This window comes from Podarcis vaucheri, assembly GCF_965113315.1.
Source record: "Podarcis vaucheri genome assembly, chromosome: 1".
Classification (NCBI taxonomy): domain Eukaryota; kingdom Metazoa; phylum Chordata; class Lepidosauria; order Squamata; family Lacertidae; genus Podarcis; species Podarcis vaucheri.
Window position 1 is genome coordinate 43,933,662 of NC_138759.1, and position 19,776 is coordinate 43,953,437.

General features: G+C 45.0%; 1 protein-coding gene across 2 annotated transcripts in view; it reads right to left on the minus strand.

Moving 5' to 3' along the window:
* CCDC9B (coiled-coil domain containing 9B) overlaps positions 1-19,776 on the minus strand; it is a 53,760-nt gene that overhangs the window by 12,598 nt on the left and 21,386 nt on the right. For both annotated transcript variants that reach the window (XM_082240170.1, XM_082240171.1), the window contains exons 6-10: positions 12,454-12,528; positions 5,915-6,099; positions 4,642-4,697; positions 3,498-3,551; positions 2,080-2,185 (exon numbers count right to left, since the gene is read on the minus strand). In XM_082240170.1, the coding sequence (XP_082096296.1) occupies positions 2,080-2,185; positions 3,498-3,551; positions 4,642-4,697; positions 5,915-6,099; positions 12,454-12,528 (476 nt within the window). The remainder of the gene's footprint in view (positions 1-2,079; positions 2,186-3,497; positions 3,552-4,641; positions 4,698-5,914; positions 6,100-12,453; positions 12,529-19,776) is intronic.

Genomic DNA, 19,776 nt, shown 5'->3' on the forward strand with positions numbered 1-19,776 from the left:
AATTTAGGATAGGAGGAATCTAATCATACTTGCATGGAATTTCTGTTCATTTGCGGATTCTGTTATAGTCTCATTTTAAAAGGCACAATTTGTGCATATATATATATATATATACTGTCGTCTCCCCCCCCCCCCAGTGTAATTGCCCTGATAATGCCACACCATCTTTGATGTACATCTATAGACCAAATAAACAGAAACTGCTTCTATCAATAGCGTGATCTAATAGCTAGAAAATTCCAAAAAGAGTAAGTCAAATTCTAGCTTCGTGTCTTGGCACTATGGATATGTTTGTGGGGTGGGGCAAGGGGGCGATGCGGGAGGGGAGGCTTTCTTTAATCACAGGTGCAGGAGGATTTTCACTAAGATCACAGTAGAAGAGTTTGGATTTGATATCCTGCTTTATCACTACCCGAAGGGGTCTCAAAGCGGCTAACATTCTCCTTTCCCTTCCTCCCCCACAACAAACACTCTGTGGGGCTGAGAGACTTTAGAGAAGTGTGACTATCCCAAAATCACCCAGCAGCTGCATGTGGAGGAGCGGAGACACGAACCCGGTTCACCAGATTACAAGTCCACCACTCTTAACCACTACACCACACTGGCTCTCCAGTACTGTAGTGTACTGGAGAAAGAAAGTTTAACACTTTCCTACCCAGCCACAATCCTGATGAAAATTATGCAGCTAGGGGGAAAAACCTCCTATTGGCACTATTCTAGCCCCCACCGGGGCAGACTAACAAAGAATTACTCATGCAATTGAACTCATTTTCAGTATAGTCTGGAAAAAGAAAACATGATTTGTTGCAATTATCTTCCTGGAGTCATTGCCTTTGGGTATTCATGTGCATTTTCCTTAGTGATGCAATCTATTCTTGAAACAGTTTATTCATGATACTGCCCCCCACCCCTGAAAGGGATTGTAATTGGTAAGTTTTAAAGGGGGGAAAGTCCTTGTCCACTGAAAGTCAAATTTTTGAATGGATGGCAAGAGCTCTGAGATCAGCAACCAATCAAACAGCACATGAGCTGGAGATGGTGGCAGCGGGTATGAAGATGGGCTGTGCATTATGACACTAGGAACACTGCTCTGCAAATACCGTATTTTTTGCTCTTTAAGACTCATTTTTTTCCTCCTAAAAAGTACGGGGAAATGTGTGTGCATCCCATGGAGCGAATGCAGGCTGCGCAGCTACAACAGAAGCCAGAACAGCAAGAGGGATTGCTGCTTTCACTGCACAATGTTCCCTCTTGCTGTTCTGGCTTCTGAGATTCAGAATATTTTTTTTCTTGTTTTCCTCCTCCAAAAACTAGGTGCGTCTTGTGGTCTGGTACGTCTTATAGAGTGAAAAATACGGTAGTTCGTTTCAGTTTATTTGTGAAATGTGCAACATAGTTGGATGAGATTTGATTCCAAGAGTAAATCTCACTGAATTCAACAGCACTTACTTCAGAATACACATGGTTAGGATGGCACTGTAATAAGTAAAGAAGTCTTCACTTTTCTTAAGAATTGGGAGTAGTAGTCTCCATTAGCATTTTGTGTTACTGACGTCTCCCTTTCAACAAACCACTGAAATGGAGCAAATGGCAATTTGTGGAAAACCTCAATTGCCATTTGTTGCACTTCTGCTTTATAGAGCGAGTTTTTGTGGGTCTAGGGTGGGGGAAAAGTCTAGGGTGGGGAAAAAGAACACTTGGATACGGAGCTTTGAAGCGTGGGCCTGAGCTTGGAAAGGATGGGGCAAAAGATAAGGGTGGACAAGGCTGTCATATGACTTGGTTTTCCCAGACATTACTGGGATTTCAAAGGTGGAATTGACATGGGGGGATTTCTGAAAGGCGGTGCTTTGTCCTGGATCTTAGGCAAGTCAATAGAAAAAATGGGTTTTCCTTAAAGAAGCTGAACAACTTGGGGGTTTCTGTGAAAAAGCTCAACAAATTTCAGGATGTCCTGGTTTTTACTTTTTGAAATATGGCAACCCGAAGTGTGGATAAGGCCTGAGTGGAGATGCTCATTTTGGCTGAGCAGGTCTCCCACCAGAGGCAGTGAAGTCACATTGAAAGTTGCTCCCTTACCTTCTGGCTCTGCCTGTTAGTCTGTCCTTCCCTCTGGCTTTACTGCTCACTACTGGCAATGTTCTGGCAGCAGACTCACTGGTGCTTCTTCTGTGCTGACCTCCACCTAAAAGAAAAACACCATGAGCCAAGGCTAGCCAGTCCAGCACCAGGCCACAATACGCCACAGTTCTGACCTCCATGGCTAAAGAAGGGTCCAGCAGCCATGAGGACTGGAAGTGAAAGTGCTACAGAATCCTTGGGTGGTATCCAACAAAACAGTTACATTGCACAGCTAAAGCATTTTCCTCTAGTGTAACCTCCCCACCTTTTTCTCTCCCTGTGCACCTCTGTTCCAGGGGTTCCCCCTACTCTCCGGAGCAGACTGAGGGGGGAGCATGGGATGAGGAGAAGGTCGAGAAGTTAGGTTGTTCAGCTGAACGTCATTGCACTGGCCTGTTTAGTTGGATGTCACCCATGCAGTTAGCCAGGGATGAGGGGATTGCACTGAGAAAGATAAAAGTGTCCACTTTCATGGGGTTCCAGGATTTTGGTCTGAAGGCGTGTGCCACTCAGCAAGCTTGCTGAAGATAAGCAGGTCTGGATCTGGTCAGTGTATAGGTGGGAGATTGCCTGGCTCTTCATAGCAGGGAGAGGGGGAGGCAGGCAGGCTGGCTAGAAATATCTAAGCAAACTTCCAAAATCAAACAGTGGGAGTGTTTTTTGTGAGCCTTCCTGTCCTGATTCAGTTATTTCCTTGCTTGCTTCTTTGGTTATCCAAATACCACTCTTCCCCCACCCCTTGTGCCATCTCTGTAGGCTATTCAGCCACAAAGCCCATGGAACTTCCTGGTGCAGTCCTCTTCTTCAACTATTCCCAGAATGCTCCCTGGTTGCAAAGCTTTGGTTCACATGTCTGGAAACTAGAACCCCTGCAACGTGCCCACTCTGATTGTCCTATATGGAACCATTCCCAGCCTGCCTCCTAGCATACAGCTCTGCTTCTCGCCTGCTTTGTCCTTGGCTGTTAGCCAGCAGTGTGTGCCCTCTTTGCAAGGAAAGAGACAGTATAGGGTCGATGAATCTTGCTTTTGGGGGAGGGGGATTTCAGTTCTCCTTTACTTCAGTCTCCCAAATATTCCCATCGAGCTGTGATGTCACAGAAAGGTACAAGAAATAGCAGCAGCAGTATAGCAATGGAAGGAAGCACAAACCCACAGAAATATTCGCAATTAGCATCTGAAGGTCAGGGAAAGTTGTATGATATCCAGGGCCTCGACAAATGCAACATTAACTCTGGGCCTGGAGTGATGGCAAGATGGTCTTGGGGGCAAAAACTTCCTATCTAGGAAATGTTTTTGTGATACTTCTGACATGGAAAAGAAAGCCAGCATTTACATTATGGCTGAACTGAACTCAGCCCTGTTCCTGAGACTTACTTTTTCCTTCAGAAGGCAAGGATCGGTGCTGGGACTTCTTCACATTTCTTCCTCCTTGAAAGGACAAAGCATGTAACAGAGCAGGATCATGTAACAACAAATTCCATCCCCCAGCAGCAAGAGCAGCAGCAGAGCACAGAACAGATTGCCTAATTTGACGTAAAAACAGTTTGCACATCTAGGAAAGGGAAGATCAGGTGATTCATCAGCTAATATAAAAATCTGTACATTGGTGAAAAGGGAACCGAGAAAGCAGCTAGTATAACAGTGGCGAGCAAAAATAGTGAACTTTTTTTTAGAAATCTATGTGCCGGTTGAAATCTTCAACATTTATTGGAAAGTTGCTTCCAAATATATTTTGTTTTGTGAATCGGAACATGGATTTTGATTTCTATCTGCCTCGCTTAGAGGCATTGTCTTCAGTCTCTTTTCTAACCCCCACCCCCAAGATAGAAACTTTCCAATTTTCACAGTGGTCAGAGTCTTATTACAAAGGCAGACAGTGGATTTTGACCTAGTCAATATAGGCAATTGGAGTGTCCCTTCTGGTGAATGCAGAGTTCAGGGATGGAGTTCTGGGGAACATCTCAAGAGAATACCATGAAGCACACATGAGAGCCCTAAGAAGCAAGCTGTGCTCTGACTTTTCCTTTATGGTGCAGAACAAAAATTATTGTTTTATTTGCACTTTAACACGGGAACTGTCTCATATCCCCAGCTGGTACAGAAATAAAGAACTCACATGAGTAAAGAAAGAACGCAGTGCAAGAATCTTTGAGAGTTGCCCATGATTCCCCAACCCCAACCCCCGTTCCAAAACACTGGACACACTGCTTAACATTGCTATTCCCACACACATGCTTTTTTCCCCACCTAGAGAGCCACACAGAATCAGGATTGGCTTAGCAACTGCTCTTGAAAGTTTGCACACCAGGTTTAGGGGTGTATTTTTTTGAACCTGACATCAACTTATTTATTCACTTATTGAATGTCTATTCTGTGCTTCCTCGTGAAAGAGTCTGGGGAGCGGAGGCAAACAGTTCCACAATTTAAGCACAAAAAGGAAAAGGAAAGCAATTCTAGAACAGTTAAAAGCAGTCAGAAAAGCACTTGCCAGTAAATACATGTCCAGCCCTTTGCTCACCTTTCTTGTTGTGGACACAATCCAAAGCTGGCTCTCCATCTTTAGTATCATCAAACCTGCAAATGAAAGAAGAATAGTTCATGTATGAAGCTGGGGCAGAGAAGAATCTTCCCAAAAGGCTGCTCATGTTAAATTTAACACATTAACAAATGACTGTGTAAACCTACCCCTTGTTATGAAACAGTCCTTGCTTTTGCCCGCCCTGAAAACTGCTGCCAAACAGTTTTGCCAAGTGGCTGGCTGCAAATTCTGTGTTTTTAGGTCAGTTTTAAAATACAAAATAACCAGTATCTCCCTTCGGAATCCCTCTGGACTGTATGGAGGGCATTCACTAATAAATTAGACTGGCTCTTAGTTAAACAAATATAAATTGTGATGTCCTCCTTTACAAGGGGCCGTTTTCTTATCAACATGAGTTGCCTTCTTCTTCTTAACTTGCACATGCCCTGATGTTCATAGAATTATAAAATTTTAGCACTGAAAGGGACCCAATGGTCATCTAGTCCAACCCTGGCAATGCAGGAATCCCAACTAACGTGTCCATGATATATAGCCATCCAACCTCTGGTTAAAAACCTCCAAGGAAGGAGAGTCCATCTTTTAATGGATCCTCTGTGGGTAGTTGACTCTGAGCCATCTATTTAGGCAGAGACATTGATATACTACCCTCTTTCTCTAGCAATCACAAGCCCCATAAAGCCCACAAAGCCCCAAGAGTAGCATGAAGCATATTACTTCCCATCAGCTTTCTAGCTCCCACCAGGATATTTTTCCTATCACTGACCTCTTTGCAGGCTACAATCTGCCTTGGCCAGCCTGGTACCCTCTAGATGTTTTGGACTGCAATTCCCACCAGCCCCATCAAGTGCAAGCCACAGGGAGGCTGATGGGGGTTGTAGTCTAAAACAGTTCTGTGTTTGTTTGTTTTTGAAGATAGATGTCGGAACTCACCATGAACACTTCCCTTGTTCTCTTTGAATGGCAATGGCACCCACCTGAGAGGTGCCAGAATTGAGCTCCGGTGAGTTATGGCTGAAAAAGCCCTGGTCCAAAACATTTGGAGGGCACTGGGTTGGTAAAAGATGACCTACAGCAGGCATGGCCAAACTTGGCCCTCCAGCTGTTTTGGGACTACAACTCCTATCATCCCTAGCTAACAGGACCAGTGGTCAGGGATGGTGGGAATTGTAGTCCCCAAACAGCTGGAGGGCCAAGTTTGGCCATGCCTGGCCTACAAGCATGCAGAGTGTGTGTTGACTGGGAGACAACTTACATGTGCTCTGATTTTTCTGTGTCCCAAGCCCGCCGCCATTCCCCCCTTGCGTTCTTGTGGCGTGCCAGTCGCTCCAGGTCAATCTGTTCCCGTTCCTTCTTCCACCGCATGTATTCCGACCGCTCTCTCCCGGTCAGGGTAGAGCCCTTATCCCCTGGGCTCTTCTGGGGAGATTTTCCTCTCTCCTAATTGAAACAAAACAATATGTGATTAATGTGGAAGGACTTCCTGGGCGTCCAGAGTTCAAGCTGATGATCACCACAGCAATTATGAATCTCTTAGGCTGTTTCAATCTGCTGGTCCTTTGGCTGACCATCTCACTTTCTTGCGTTATGGCCAATCCAATTCGTATATGAGTGGCTGCTTGAAGGGCTTCTCAATGACAGCTCAGCTCCTTCAGGACTTGAATGCAGCTATCCTGATTTCAGAAAGGGTAGTGAAAGGGGAAGTAATGCAAAGGAGGAAGTAGGTGTCTCTAGGCTTGCACAAGTTTCACTTCACCATCATGCTTGCCAATCAGGAAGCTACCGTATTTTTTGCTCTATAAGATGCACTTTTTCCCTCCTAAAAAGTAAGGGGAAATGTGTGTGCGTCTTATGGAGTGAATGCAGGCTGTGCAGTGATCCCTCTTGCTGTTCTGGTGTCTGGGATTCAGGATTTTTTTTTCTTGTTTTCCTCCTCCAAAAACTAGGTGCGTCTTATGGTCTGGTGCGTCTTATAGAGCGAAAAATACGGTGCGGTACTATTTGGGTGTCGCAAGCAAAGTGTTTTATTGTGGGCATATTCCGCAGCATGTTCTTGACATAATAAGAATTGCCTTAGTGGTGGATTTATTCTGCTTTATTAGTTGCTCTGGGCTGCTTTCCTATTGTCACCACATTATTGCTGCCCAGAGGGGCTCAGGTGCAACAAAAAGAAGGACAATAAAAAACAACAACCCAGAACATTTGTGATGTGAAAAGTTATGGGATTTCAGGCTACAGGATATACACCAATTAGAAACGAAGCAGTCTGGCCACCCTGAAATGTTTGCAGGTGCAACTAGCATTGAAAGCTGGATTGCAATGGCCACTTCCAATAGCACCATAATCATGAACGCAGAATGAAAACGATGTCTGGAGGGGCTTTTATAAAGATCGTTGGGGGGTTTTTGTGCTGCTTGAGCCCGTGAAGCTGTCTTTTTTGGAAGTCCTAGTCCAGGCACCCTCACCTTCAGAAATAAGGTAGGTGCTGACAGGGAAGAAAGTCATCTCTGTAGTGGTGTCCAATTTACAGAAGGCCCCCCCCCCCCATGGAATCATAAGGTGCTAAGTCATCATTGGCTTTTAGGGACTAAATGAAGGCAGTTTTTTTACACCTACGTATTGAATGGCTGAGCTGCTATTCTCTTGCGGTTCCATTTCTCAGCTCCTGCTCCAGTTTGGGAAGCTATTTTTATCTGCTGCTATTTTTGCTGTTTTGCTTACATATCCCACTCTGTGCTGTTTTAATTGGATTTTATTGCAAACTGAGCCTATTGGTTATTAATATTTTAAGCCATCTCAAAGGTAAAGGTAAATGACCTCTGGATTAAGTCCAATCACCTATTTATCTCCTTGCACTGGTGTGCTTTCGAACTGCTAGGTTGGCAGAAGCTGGGACAGAGCAATGGGAGCTCACTCCGTTGCGCGGATTCGAACTGCTGACCTTCCAATCAGCAAGCCCCAAAGGCTCAGGGGTTTAGACCACAGCACCACCTGTGTCCCGCCACCTCAAAGAATGTATAGTCAAAAGGCAGTATAATTATGCTTTAAAAAACAAGTAAAAAATACTACTTAGCTTATTATTTATTTATTTATTTAAAGTATTTATATACCACAATTCATGGAGATATTACAGTGGTTTACAAAACTAAAAACAAACAAACCCTAAAACAATCAAATAACTAAAATGCAACAAAGTAAAAAAAACAGCACAGCGGATAATTATAAAAGGAAGAATAAAACACTAATTATAAATGGCCAACCAAAAATAAAAACAATGTATTGGCCTGTCCTCTTTCCTCTTTATATTGTTATGAGTTTGGGGTGCCAGAATCCTTTAATCCCTTAAATTAGCAAGTGTTAAAATATAGACCAGGCTAGCTTCCTCATGAGGTAATTACCTGGGAAATGGGCCATTAAGAGAACAAAGGAAAAGGGGCTCTGTGCCAGACAGCAAATGGGTGGGGCCCCTCCTTCAGCTCTTTGATAGTTCGAAAGACAAAGCCTGAGTCAACCCCTCCATCATAGGCTCAGGTTGTATATTATGTGTAATTAAGCCATATAACCTAAAGACACCACAGTCTCTGCTGTGCCTCATTCCAAAGGAAACACAAACCCTGGTTAAGTACCTGGAACCCCTGTAAACTTGTATCATTTGGCGACTGTGGCTAGGAATATATTGTTGCATGTCACCCCAATCAAAATCCCCTGCTTGAGTAATCTGAGAGTCTTGGGTAGCTTAAATGCTCTGTATTTTCTATATCCTCCTGAGCTGCAGAAAGTCAAAGGATGCTCTGCAGTGGAGGCATCTAGATGCCAATGTTTGGGGACCCTAAGGAAAAAAGGAACGATCTCCTCTGTGTGGGCTTCCAAACGACCCATGCACACGTTTGTGTTGATGCTCTTCCAAGAAGCACTCAGGATTCAACACCTGACAAAATGCTTTGTCAGAACAGATAATTCTGCAGAGCACCTAATACTGATCAACGAACAGTTGACACCGCACACTCCTGAGGTGGCAAATGCAAATGGCTAACTGCTCATTTGGCACACACAGTTACACAAATGGCTCACAAAGCTCATTGTTCGCAAGATTTGTTAAAACAGATGCTCACTACCTGAGCTGGAGCAGTAAATGAGGCCTCCTCCTCCTCAAATCAAGGGGCCTGGTACCCAAGGCTGAACTGCTTCTTTTGGGCCTTGAGGCAAACCCCACCACCACCTCTCTCTCCTTCTCTCTTGCAGGAAAAATACAATAATGTAAAATAAGTAACAAACAGCTGGCTGCCTTTTCATGACCCAAATCAGCTGCCTGAGACAGCCACCTCTACCTAAAGAAAAGGACACTCCTATGGTTAGACAGGCCACTATTTATCTCATACCGCAGATGGGATGGTGAGGTTGAGAGCAAGTGGCCCAACTCTGGCCGCCTAGTGAGATGACAGCTGAGACTGGGCGTTCCTAGTTAACACCTCATGAACTAGCCACTATGCCACACTAGAGAGCAGCCTTCATCAACCTGGTGGCCTCCAGAGACAGTGGTACCTCGGGTTAAGAACCTAATTCGTTCCGGAGGTCTGTTCTTAACCTGAAACTGTTCATAACCTGATGTACCACTTTAGCTAATGGGGCCTCCTGCTGCAGCCGTGCCACCACCACACAATTTCTGTTCTCATCCTGAAGCAAAGTTCTTAACCCAAGGTACTATTTCTAGATTAGCGGAGTCTGTAACCTGAAGCATCTGTAACCTGAGGTACCACTGTATTTTGCATTACAATTGCCATCAGCCCCAGCCAGCATTGCCAAGATGAAGGGGATTGTGGTCCAAGATATCTGGCGTGCACTGTGTTGGGGAAAAGTGCTATAGTGCTGCACTATGTATAAATGTTTGTACCTGTATAGTTGGTCCCAGAAGGACAGGGAGCTCAGAGCATGCTGCATAATGAGCCTCCAGTATACAAGTCAGAACAATGTACTTTGAGCAGGAAATTTGTTTGCTTGCGCTGCCTGAGGCCTCATGATTTATTGTTCCATTCGGCATTGTAGCAGCTGAATGCTGGTCTTGCTTGAAAGCTTAAGACCTTAACGAAAAGTGGCTGCTCAGAACAAGAAGGAATGAATTGGAAAGAAAGCCATCAACACAGCAAGAGTTTAGTGTAGCCCACCAGATGTGGGAGCCAACCAGCAGCTCTCTGAACTGAAGGGAGGCCCCAGAGCATATTGCTGAATATACACATCCTGTGACGTTCATTGTCTGTGGATAAATCAATATTCCATATTTCTCCCCTTCAAAGACGGCCACACACACGCACACACCCTGAACAAGAATTAACACCCTTGGCATTTCATTGCAGATCAAAATAGAACTGAGGAAAATTAGAGGCTGAGGAACCTGTTGCCAAGGAGACACACCTATGTGGGTGGGCAAAGGAGAGAAAGAACAGCAACACTTTACTTCTCCACCCAAGGGAATTTAGGGGCCTGACAAGCCCATCCCACATGTGGGTGGAGAAGCAAGAAGTTAGGATCTCTACTGTGAGCAATAGAAAAGCACCCCAGAGGCTCAGGACACCCTCCAGCCACTTCCGTTTCTGGCCTCCCCAAAATTGCTTCCCATAACCATACCTGCGCCTCACCTGCCAGACTCAGGAGTTTGATGCTTGGGAAGAGGAAATGAGAAATAAGAGATATATTTCTATATCAGAGACCCTGTTGGATCACTAGAATAGCAGGTGAATGAAATCTATGATTCGGGGGGGGGGGGTTGTATCCAGGACATCTAGGAGATTACTGTGTAGGGGAATTGGAATGAATATTCCAAACCTGGCAAATCGATCAGCAAGAATCCCAGCTGGTTTCCACTGTTTGTTGACTTATGAGCTCAAGTGAGAGACCCTGGATTTAGCCAGGATATGTTTATTTTTAATAGCTCAAAAAAGAGCGATAGATCCCCAAATATCGACACCCCCTCAGTCTAAACAAGGGGTGGAACTGCCATCAGAAGGGATGATGAACTGCTTTGTAGAATATAGCCAACTCGAACTGAAAGTGTGCCTTGAAGTGGGTGGGGGAGGCAACTCGTATTTACAGATTTGCCTGCTGAATCACGTATCTTCTGGGCAATATGAGATGTAAGGAGCATCCCAGCTTTTCCAAGGATGACTGCACTTTGTATTAAGGAAGTGAGCAGCAGATATTCACTGTTGGGAGCCAGCTCAGGGCAAGGGCAGGGAGCTGTTTACCATGCTGACCAGGGCCTCAGCTCAGCTTGGCCACAGCTGCGCTTCTTGGGCCATAAGGGAGTGACACAGATCAGCTCAGCTCACCGTGCTCCCTGGGCTGCAGCTGGAGCTCAGGCTAATGAATCACTTCACCGGGAAAGGGAGGCTTATTCAATTTGTGCTCCGTTAATTACGAGCATTCGTCGGCTCAAGGGAGCCAAGGCTTCCTTCTGGGTCTGCGCTGAACAGTGAGCAAGGCCAAATCTATTGCAAAAAAAGAGTCAGCCCCTTGCAATCTGAGAGTGACGTGTTTTTTGTTGTTAACGCCGGCAGTTAGCAGCCTCTGGATCAACACCGCTCCTTCCCAAAGAGCTTACTACAGCTGCAAGAATGAATCGCGTGTGACAGGTCTTAGTCATACGGCTTGATGGAGCAGTGAAAGAATTTGCACGGTGGTGCAAGGATGGTGGAGGAACAGAACAGGCGTTGCATGCCCCGCCCTGGAGCATTTTCCTGCCACAAACCTTTTCAACCTCAAGCAAAGCACCATGGCTTCGTTTTGCACTCAAAGTAAGGCAAGTCCCTCCCGCACCTTGACTGCAGTCCTTGTCAAATTAAAGCACTGGACTTAGGAAGCAAGTTCCCCCTCCTATTCTTTTGCTGTTTGAAAATGTAATATTCAGGTGAGGATGGCTAAAGCCGTGCTGTGCTTCTGGCACCCTCTGGTGGCCTGTGTGCTGAACAGCACTGTGATGGCATTCCACAAAACGGCATTGCTTAGCATTGCACCATACTGGAAACGGATTGCCTGGACCAAACCATTGATTAACGGTGCATCAGGTGCTTGCTTTTATCCCCTTTAGCATCTGAAGAAGTGTGCATGCACACAAAAGCTCATACCAATAACAAACTTAGTTGGTCTCTAAGGTGAACGGAATTTTTTTATTTTGTTTCGACTACGGCAGACCAGCACGGCTACCTACCTGTAACTGACACATCTCTGTTTACAAAGAGGTCACGTGTCTTGTGCCCACAAGTCACCTCAGGGTGAGATAAACATAGTGGCAAGCAAAATTGCCTTATTCGCTGATGGGGAAGAATTCTTTCTAAAGACCTTAAGCAGAATTTCCTCACTGCTGTCACTGACCATGCAGTACTGGTGGTAATACTGCAGCCAACGCATGAGCACTAGGATGCTCTCCGTGGCAAATCAGGGCACAAAGCCAACTGGCTCATTTAAGTAGTTCAGCTGTGCATGTTGCAGCTAGCCACTGTCAGGGCCGGCCCAAGACATTTTGGCACCTGAGGCAAACCTCAAAATGTTTTTTTTTTTAAAAGCAAACCATCAATAAAGGCAAGTCCACCGCCTCCCAAGGTAGCCTGTTCCACTGTCAAACCGCTCTTACTGTCAGAAAGTCCTTCCTTAGGTTTAGTCAGAATCTTCTTGTGCATTTAGTCAGAACTGACTTGTGAATTGGAATTTTCTGTTGTCAAATGCAGCCACTGATGGTTAGTGAATTAAGCCAGTCAGCCCTGCTCCCTGTTCATGGAAATTGTCATTAAAGACTGCTCTCACCTTTCTGACAAGCACATTCTCTGAATGTTTTTCACCCTCTGACCACCTCCTCTCCACCGTTCTCTTTTCATCCACCTGCAAGGACACAAAAGGGAATATTTATTCAGGAGCAAAGAAGCATCAGCACAAACTAAGAAGATCAGATTCCCCTGCCATGATTTTTTCTTTATTTTTATTTCATTTTTTTAAGAACAGACAATACAGAAGAAACCAAGGGTTGTCAGGTTCAGACAATGGAACAGAGGAAAAGGTTGGGAAACAAGATGTGGAAGAAGGACAACAGCAAAATTCTTACCAAATCCTTTCTATTCCACACTGCTGCCAGAAAGCAAAAGCAGATCCGTAATTAAAAGCCTTGACTTTACCATCAATATGAGCACTTCCAACCAAAATTAGCACACACAAATAGCATTTGAACATGTCTCTAGTTAGTTAGTTAGTCCTTGGTTTTCTATAGCACTTTTGATCTGAAAAGTGCTTTACAAATTCTGGGCATGATTCAGCTAGAGTTAAACACTCTGAAGCCTTCTGGTTGTCCATGGGAATGATTTAAGCAAAATCTTTATTCTCAGTGGGACTGCAAGGTGCTTAACTTTTGCTAGATCATCCTCAGTTATCATTCAGGCCCTCACCACAATATTGTGGTGCATGTTATTGTTCTCATTTTATAGAGAGAAAATATCACATTGGTTGTGGGTTGGCCCCAAAGATACCCTTTTGCATGCAGAAAGCACCTTCCACTCACAGAAGGGCTGTTTGATGCATTGTGATAAATCAGCATAAACAAGAAAAGAAGTGCTTCTGCAAAAACTCTTGACAAAGGACCTCTCCAGACTGCTGTTATATTGCAGGTGTATTCTGAAACATGTTCTTGACCCAGTAATAGTGCATTGGCGGTAAATTTATTTTGCTTTATTAACCGTTCTTTGATTCTTCTCCAATGCTTCTACATTATTACTGTCTAGAGGGAGTCTAACACAACAAAAGCAGGACAATAAAAAAACCCAGAGCATTTGTGGCATGAAAAGTTACAGGATTTTAGCAGCACCTTACATGCTGTTTAGAAGCAGTATGACTACCTCAAAACTTATTCAGGGAAAATTGTATTTGCAAAGGAATCTCCCATGACCACCCAATCATGAGCACAAATGAATATGCAGTAATTAGGACATTCTGGTTTCCTTTAACATCAGTGATCTGGTGGCCAGCTGGGGAAGACTGCAGGCCGGCCTGCAGATTGGCCAATGGTAGACAAGCCTGGGTCTGGGGATTCTTCAGGGGGAGGGTCAAACCAGCCAATGGGCATCGCTTGGGCCCGCCCCATAGGGAATAAATTGTGGCCAGGCCAGCATTCCTCCACAATCCTTTCATAGGATCTCCCATACCAGTTGCCATTATTCAGGGCTGGGGAGGAATTTTCCCACCTGGCCAATTGGCACTGGCCGGTTGGTTTTCACCTGCCTCATAGTAATTGTCACAACTTTGTGAGGTTAGGCACTGGGTAAGCCTTAGTCTGGTCTGGAGGTGATGTTGTAGCCTCTGCCTACCCCTCCTTGGTTAATGGTATTCTGTTAAGGGGATCCATGAAGAGTTGCTTGTGCCTGATGCCCAGATGGGGGCTAGGGCCATAGAACTCCTCCATAGGGGAGCCCCCTGGGGTACCCCTATTTGATGTAGGTCATAGGGCCTCCCTCATGTTGTGATTTACCCTTAGGTACACTCACGGCGGGCTGGATTTAAAGAAATGGCTTCACCCAATGCCAAACTTTTCACATCTGTAATCAATAAAGTTGTGGCCTATTTGAATTCAAAATCTACCGGTATATGCTGCTGTCTTGTATGGTTGCTCATTACATAGGGAGCAACTGCGTTGTGGGGCCTTGGCAGGCAGCTGGAGAACATCTGGAGTAGAAGCATCAGAATTGCCACAGAGACAGAAAGATGAAACTCTGGCAAGTGACTATTGTTCAGTGGCAGAACACATCCTATCATTTTGAAGGCCCCACAACAGGTGATGAGAAAGCCCTCTCTGTTTGAGAGCTGGAGAACCACTGCTAGTCAGAATTGACAGTACTAGGCTAAATAGCTAAACTGACCCTGATATACGGCAGCTTGCTGTATTCCTAGCTGCAGTTGGCTGAAGCAGAGGTACAGCTGTAGCTTCATTGGGAGCTTGTGTGAGGTTAGCACTTGTGTTGTCTGCTTGCTAGCAATATCTCTGCCTGCTTATTTGTAAACAAAGAGATATTACCAAGGCACCACAAATCTCTGGTACACTCTCAGCCAAAGGAAATGACTCAGATATGCTATTCCTGGGACTTACCACCACTCAGGGAAAGTGAGGAGTGTATAACAATGCTTAGAATCTATCGCGCTACCCTCACTCCACTTCCCAGAGCAATGAGAAGTTCCAGGAAGGCAATGCATGATCAGATTTAGTTTCTCTTGGAAAGCAGCCACTGGAGACTTATTGGAGTTTTGTAATATTTACATTATTAATCAGAGAACAGCAGTTCATCTGAACTATTATGAGGAGGAACCCGCAATACGTATCTCTCTGCTGGCAGCCAGTCTCAAAGCCCAGCATCATGTACACATAATCCACTTGATTTATCCACGTTCCCCAGTAGCCACTGAGCAACAATAAAGGCTTTTAGCAAGTGGCACCATTTGGAAATCAGTAACTTCATGTTCCACTAGGGCTGGAGTTCACGTAAGCAGATATTATCTTGCTATGTAGTCCAAAAGGCACCCCACATCCCAGTACGCAAGAGGGAAGGAGACTTGGAGGAATCTTGAAGCTTACAGAAGTGCAAAAATATTTTGGGGGTGGAAATCCATAAGGTGGGAGGCCCTCATAACAGTCCATTGAGAATCTTGGCTGACTGTTGGAGGGGGCAGAAAACTGGGGCTGGGGATGAAATGGGGTAGCTGAAATGCTGAACACAGGCTTCCGTACTGCAAGATTTTCATGATCAGCCTCATCTATTGACACTTTCTCACAAAATTGTGCCCCAAGTGGCTCACAACGTATCAAGTGAATAATTACGGTAAATATATAACAAACACACACACACACACACACACGAGAAATAATACCATCACTAAATAAATACCAAAAAAAAATCTGTACAAGTTTGTTTGAAACAATATGAACAAACCAACCTAATCTGACAGCTTGAAACTAAACCAGGGAGAGAGAATAATGCCGAACACAGAAATAAAAAGTAGTATGCAAAACTTCCACATGCTCCAGATGCATCTCTCTCTCATAGTTTGGATCCAAGACTCAACTTCAAACATCCAGGGACCCCACCACCCCAGCTCTCTCCTGGGGTAGTGAAGAGGGGCCTTCAGGCCACCATTACCAGGACTCTGCCAACAACTCCATACAGAGGCCAAAAACTTTCATTCCACATTCTCCCACCAGTCGACATGCATTCATGCAGGCTTGGGGTTGTAAACAAATTTCTGGGGGTTTGTACCACCCTTGCCCTTGTGGCAATTTCTGACATGGTGATTTGTACAGTCCTTTCTCCAGTGCTTTTTATTCTGGGGGGAGTGCAGGGGTATGCATACCCCTAAACATTTTGTGAATCTTTGTACTTCTGTCCATTTACTGTTGGTTTTTTTCCTTACTTGAACTATAAAATGGTGATTTTCTTGAGTCAAAATGAAAGTACCCCTAAACATTTTTTTTAGAAAAAAAAGCATTGCCTTTCTCCAAATCAAAGATATGGGTAACAGGGAGAAACATACATTTCAAAGAGCAAGTTTTATAAAGAAAATAAATAATTTCAGCTTAGAAATGATACTATGTTCTAAAAGAAACCAAATCTCTTTCTTAACATATGCTTAGTCTTGCAAGTGAGGAACAGAATTTTTGGATTTTTTGGGGTTAGGTCCCAATCGCTAATAATTTAAATAAACATCAATTATAGGCACACTAACAGTCTGTTTGAACAGCTCCAGGCACTTTATAAATGTTTGTGTTGTTCAATTGTCACAACTGAGCAACAGGCAGATTATCCAAAATGAAGAATATCCTGATGTCTGGGACGGACTGTTTCCATGAAAATTCAGCTCTCCTTATTTCCACTCACCTGCATGGGAGAAAGACTGGCACGAGCATGAATCCTGCTCTCTCTCCTGACAGCCGGCTTCCTAACAACAGCCAGACATGCTTTGCGTACAGCACACAGGGCTGCTTTGTCTCCTGTCTAGCTGATGCAGCTGCCTACCAATTCATGCAGAATCCTGTCAACTTCTAGGTCTTCTGCTGCCAAAAAGCTCTCACTATTTATTACTTTGGTTGGTCTGAGTTTTGTAACCATACATGGCAGCTGCAGGAACAATTGCCTGACTTTGCAACAGCTGTGCAGGGTGGAAACTGGCAGCCCCATTAGGAGTGATCGAATCAGACAATCATAGAAGTGTAGAGTTGGAAGGGGTTCCTGAGGGTCATCTAGTCCCAACCCCTTGCAATGCAGGAATCTCAACTAAAGTATCTATCACACATGGCCATCCAACCTCTGCTGAAGAACCTCCAAGGAAGAAGAGTCCACCACTTTCTGAAGGAGTGAAAAGCAAAAGCGAACTCAAAGATCTCCAAACTGTCATCCACCCCTGCCTGAATCCCACCTTCTTCTTTTTTAAACATAACTTTTTATTGGGTTTTATAAACAAGGATCATAAATGATACAAATTAATAGACCAAGTCTTCACATGTCATTTGTATATCACAAAAAACAGAATAATATATCTGCAGTAATGTCAACAACAGTGTTTCCCAACCTTTTTTGGGCAAAGGCACACTTGTTTCATGAAAAAAATCTCGCGGCACACCCGCTCCGGCCCTAAATAGGGCAAGCCACGCCCCCTCCAGCCAGCTGATTGGCTGGCCAGGAGGCGTGGCCGGATGGGATTCCCCTGCTCTCGCGGGGGCTGAGATGGGATTCCCCGCTCATGTGGGGGCGGATGGGATTCGCTCGCTCGCCGCCCCGCGTGTGCTCGCCGAGCATGCGCAGGCCCAGTAGCGAGCGGCGATGGGGCTAGCCGGAGAAGAGAGGGTGAGCCCCCTCCGCTCCGGCCCTAAATAGGGCAAGCCACGCCCCCTCCAGCCAGCTGATTGGCTGGCCAGGAGGCGTGGCCGGATGGGATTCCCCAGCTCTCGCGGGGGCTGAGATGGGATTCCCCGCTCACGTGGGGGCGGATGGGATTCCCCGCTCACGTGGGGAAGGGCGTGATGCCCGCAACCCCACCTCCTGGGGCAGGCCCGGAAGTGCAGGCCCAGTAGCGAGCGGCGATGGGATGTGGGAGCTCGCTCGCTCGCCGCCCCGCGTCTGCTCGCCGCCGCTGCCCCGCCTCTCACCGCCCGACTCGCCCGCCTCCCTCCCACGGAACACAAGGCAACGTTCCACGGCACACTAGTGTGCCGCGGAACACGGGTTGGGAAACACTGGTCTACAACATATGGTTCATTATTAGTGGTCAATGTATATGTTCTTGGTTTGTGAATTGGTTTAAAAAATAACAATAACAAAGGCGAAACAGGATAGAACAGAGTTAACAGATAACATTGAATATTGCATAGCCAAACGCCTAATCGGGGGCCCTTGAATCCTTCCTTCCTTTTAACACACTTCTAGACATCACAAAATTGACTCAGACTGGCTGTGCAGATAGACACGCCAATGCAAGAGGAGCTGACACTAAGTATATCATCATGCACACAGGAGAGCAAGTATAAACTCCATTTAAAAGTATTGTAATTGGAGTGTTTTCAGCAGAAATTTAATGCTGTAAACAGATCTTTGAGATATCAGAAAAGGGACATTGCCAACAGTTTTGAATTTTTCCCAGAAAGGGAAAATCCAAAGAAAATGTGGGGGTGGGAGATATGGGCTTGCATTTTGATAAGAGCAACATTGTGCAGATGCTACAACCTGACCCCACCCAAAAAAAACCCTGCATGCATGAGAAGCATTTATCCCACAATTCATCCCATTTGGAAGCATCCTGAGTGATAGAAAGTGACTGGTTGGGTTTAACACACACACAACTGTAGGGCAACAGTTGTAGGGAAAAAGAGGATAAAGCCAGTTTGTCTTCCCCATCCTGGTTTATTTATTTTATTTAAATGGGGTTTTGTACATTTTGTTCATGTTCAGGGAGGCCCATGACAGAAATCTGCATAAACTTTGCATATGCTAATTTATGGATGCAGATGCAAATATAGCCCAACTTTCAGAGGCAAAGCAGCCCTTTATAAGCAAAGAGTTGCTTATAAAAACAAACACACACAACTCTTTGCTTATAAAGTATGTGTATTTTAAAGGTTTTCAGAAATAGAAGTCCCCTCTTCATCTTAGAATTCCCCCCACCAGTGGGGCTCTAGACCAGTTTGGGGAACATAGTAAGCTGTCTTCTACTGAGTCAGACCATTGCTCCATCTAGCTCAGTATTGTCCACTGCAGCCTTTATCAGCCTTGGGTCCCCAGATGTTGTTGGACTACAACTCCCATCCTCCTTGACTACCTGCTAGCTAGGGATGGTGGGAGTTGTAGTCCCACAACATTTGGGTACACAAGATTGAGAAAACGCTGGCTTATTGATTTGTCTCTAGCTTTTCAGATGGAGATCTCTCCCAGTCCTGCCTGAAGATGCAGGGTTTGAACTTAACACCATCTATGTGCAAAGCAAATGCCCTACCACTAAGCTACATCCACTTCCCAGGGGATTTGAAGTGAAGAATTTACATCCAGTTTGTCTAAGTTTCCCTGTGAGGGTCCACCCCTGCAATCCTGTTATTTCAGTAAATGCAAGATGGGGATGGTTCCTCCTTCAATTTCTCTGTAGTGGTAAAGACAAATGAGCAAAGCTGGTTGGCTACCCTATTCCAGCTATCATGTAATATCCTCCCAAACATGACAGACAGCTGTCTGGCATGATTTAATTCTGGGTATGTTCACAGAAGAGATGAATGACTGTTGAGTGGATAGCAAAGCTTGTCCCATGGAGAAATACAGCCCCACGCTTCCTGCCCTGTGCTTAGTGAAATAGTATTGGGCTGATTCAAGGCTCCAGACATAAAAGTATTCCTGAGCTGATTTTGCAGCATCTGAAAGTGGCGGCTTTTGAAAGCTACATGAGAGTACGGAGTCAGTAGTTCTCCTGAGCTTTAAACATGAAGAGAAGAGTAAAATACAAAAAAGACAATTCCCTGGAGCAGTCAGTTCAAAGAAACAGAGGATGCTGAGAAGGCAAGTCTGAGCTTGAATGAACAACCTTTATTCCTGCTAATTGCTTGGGGCCTTTTTTTAG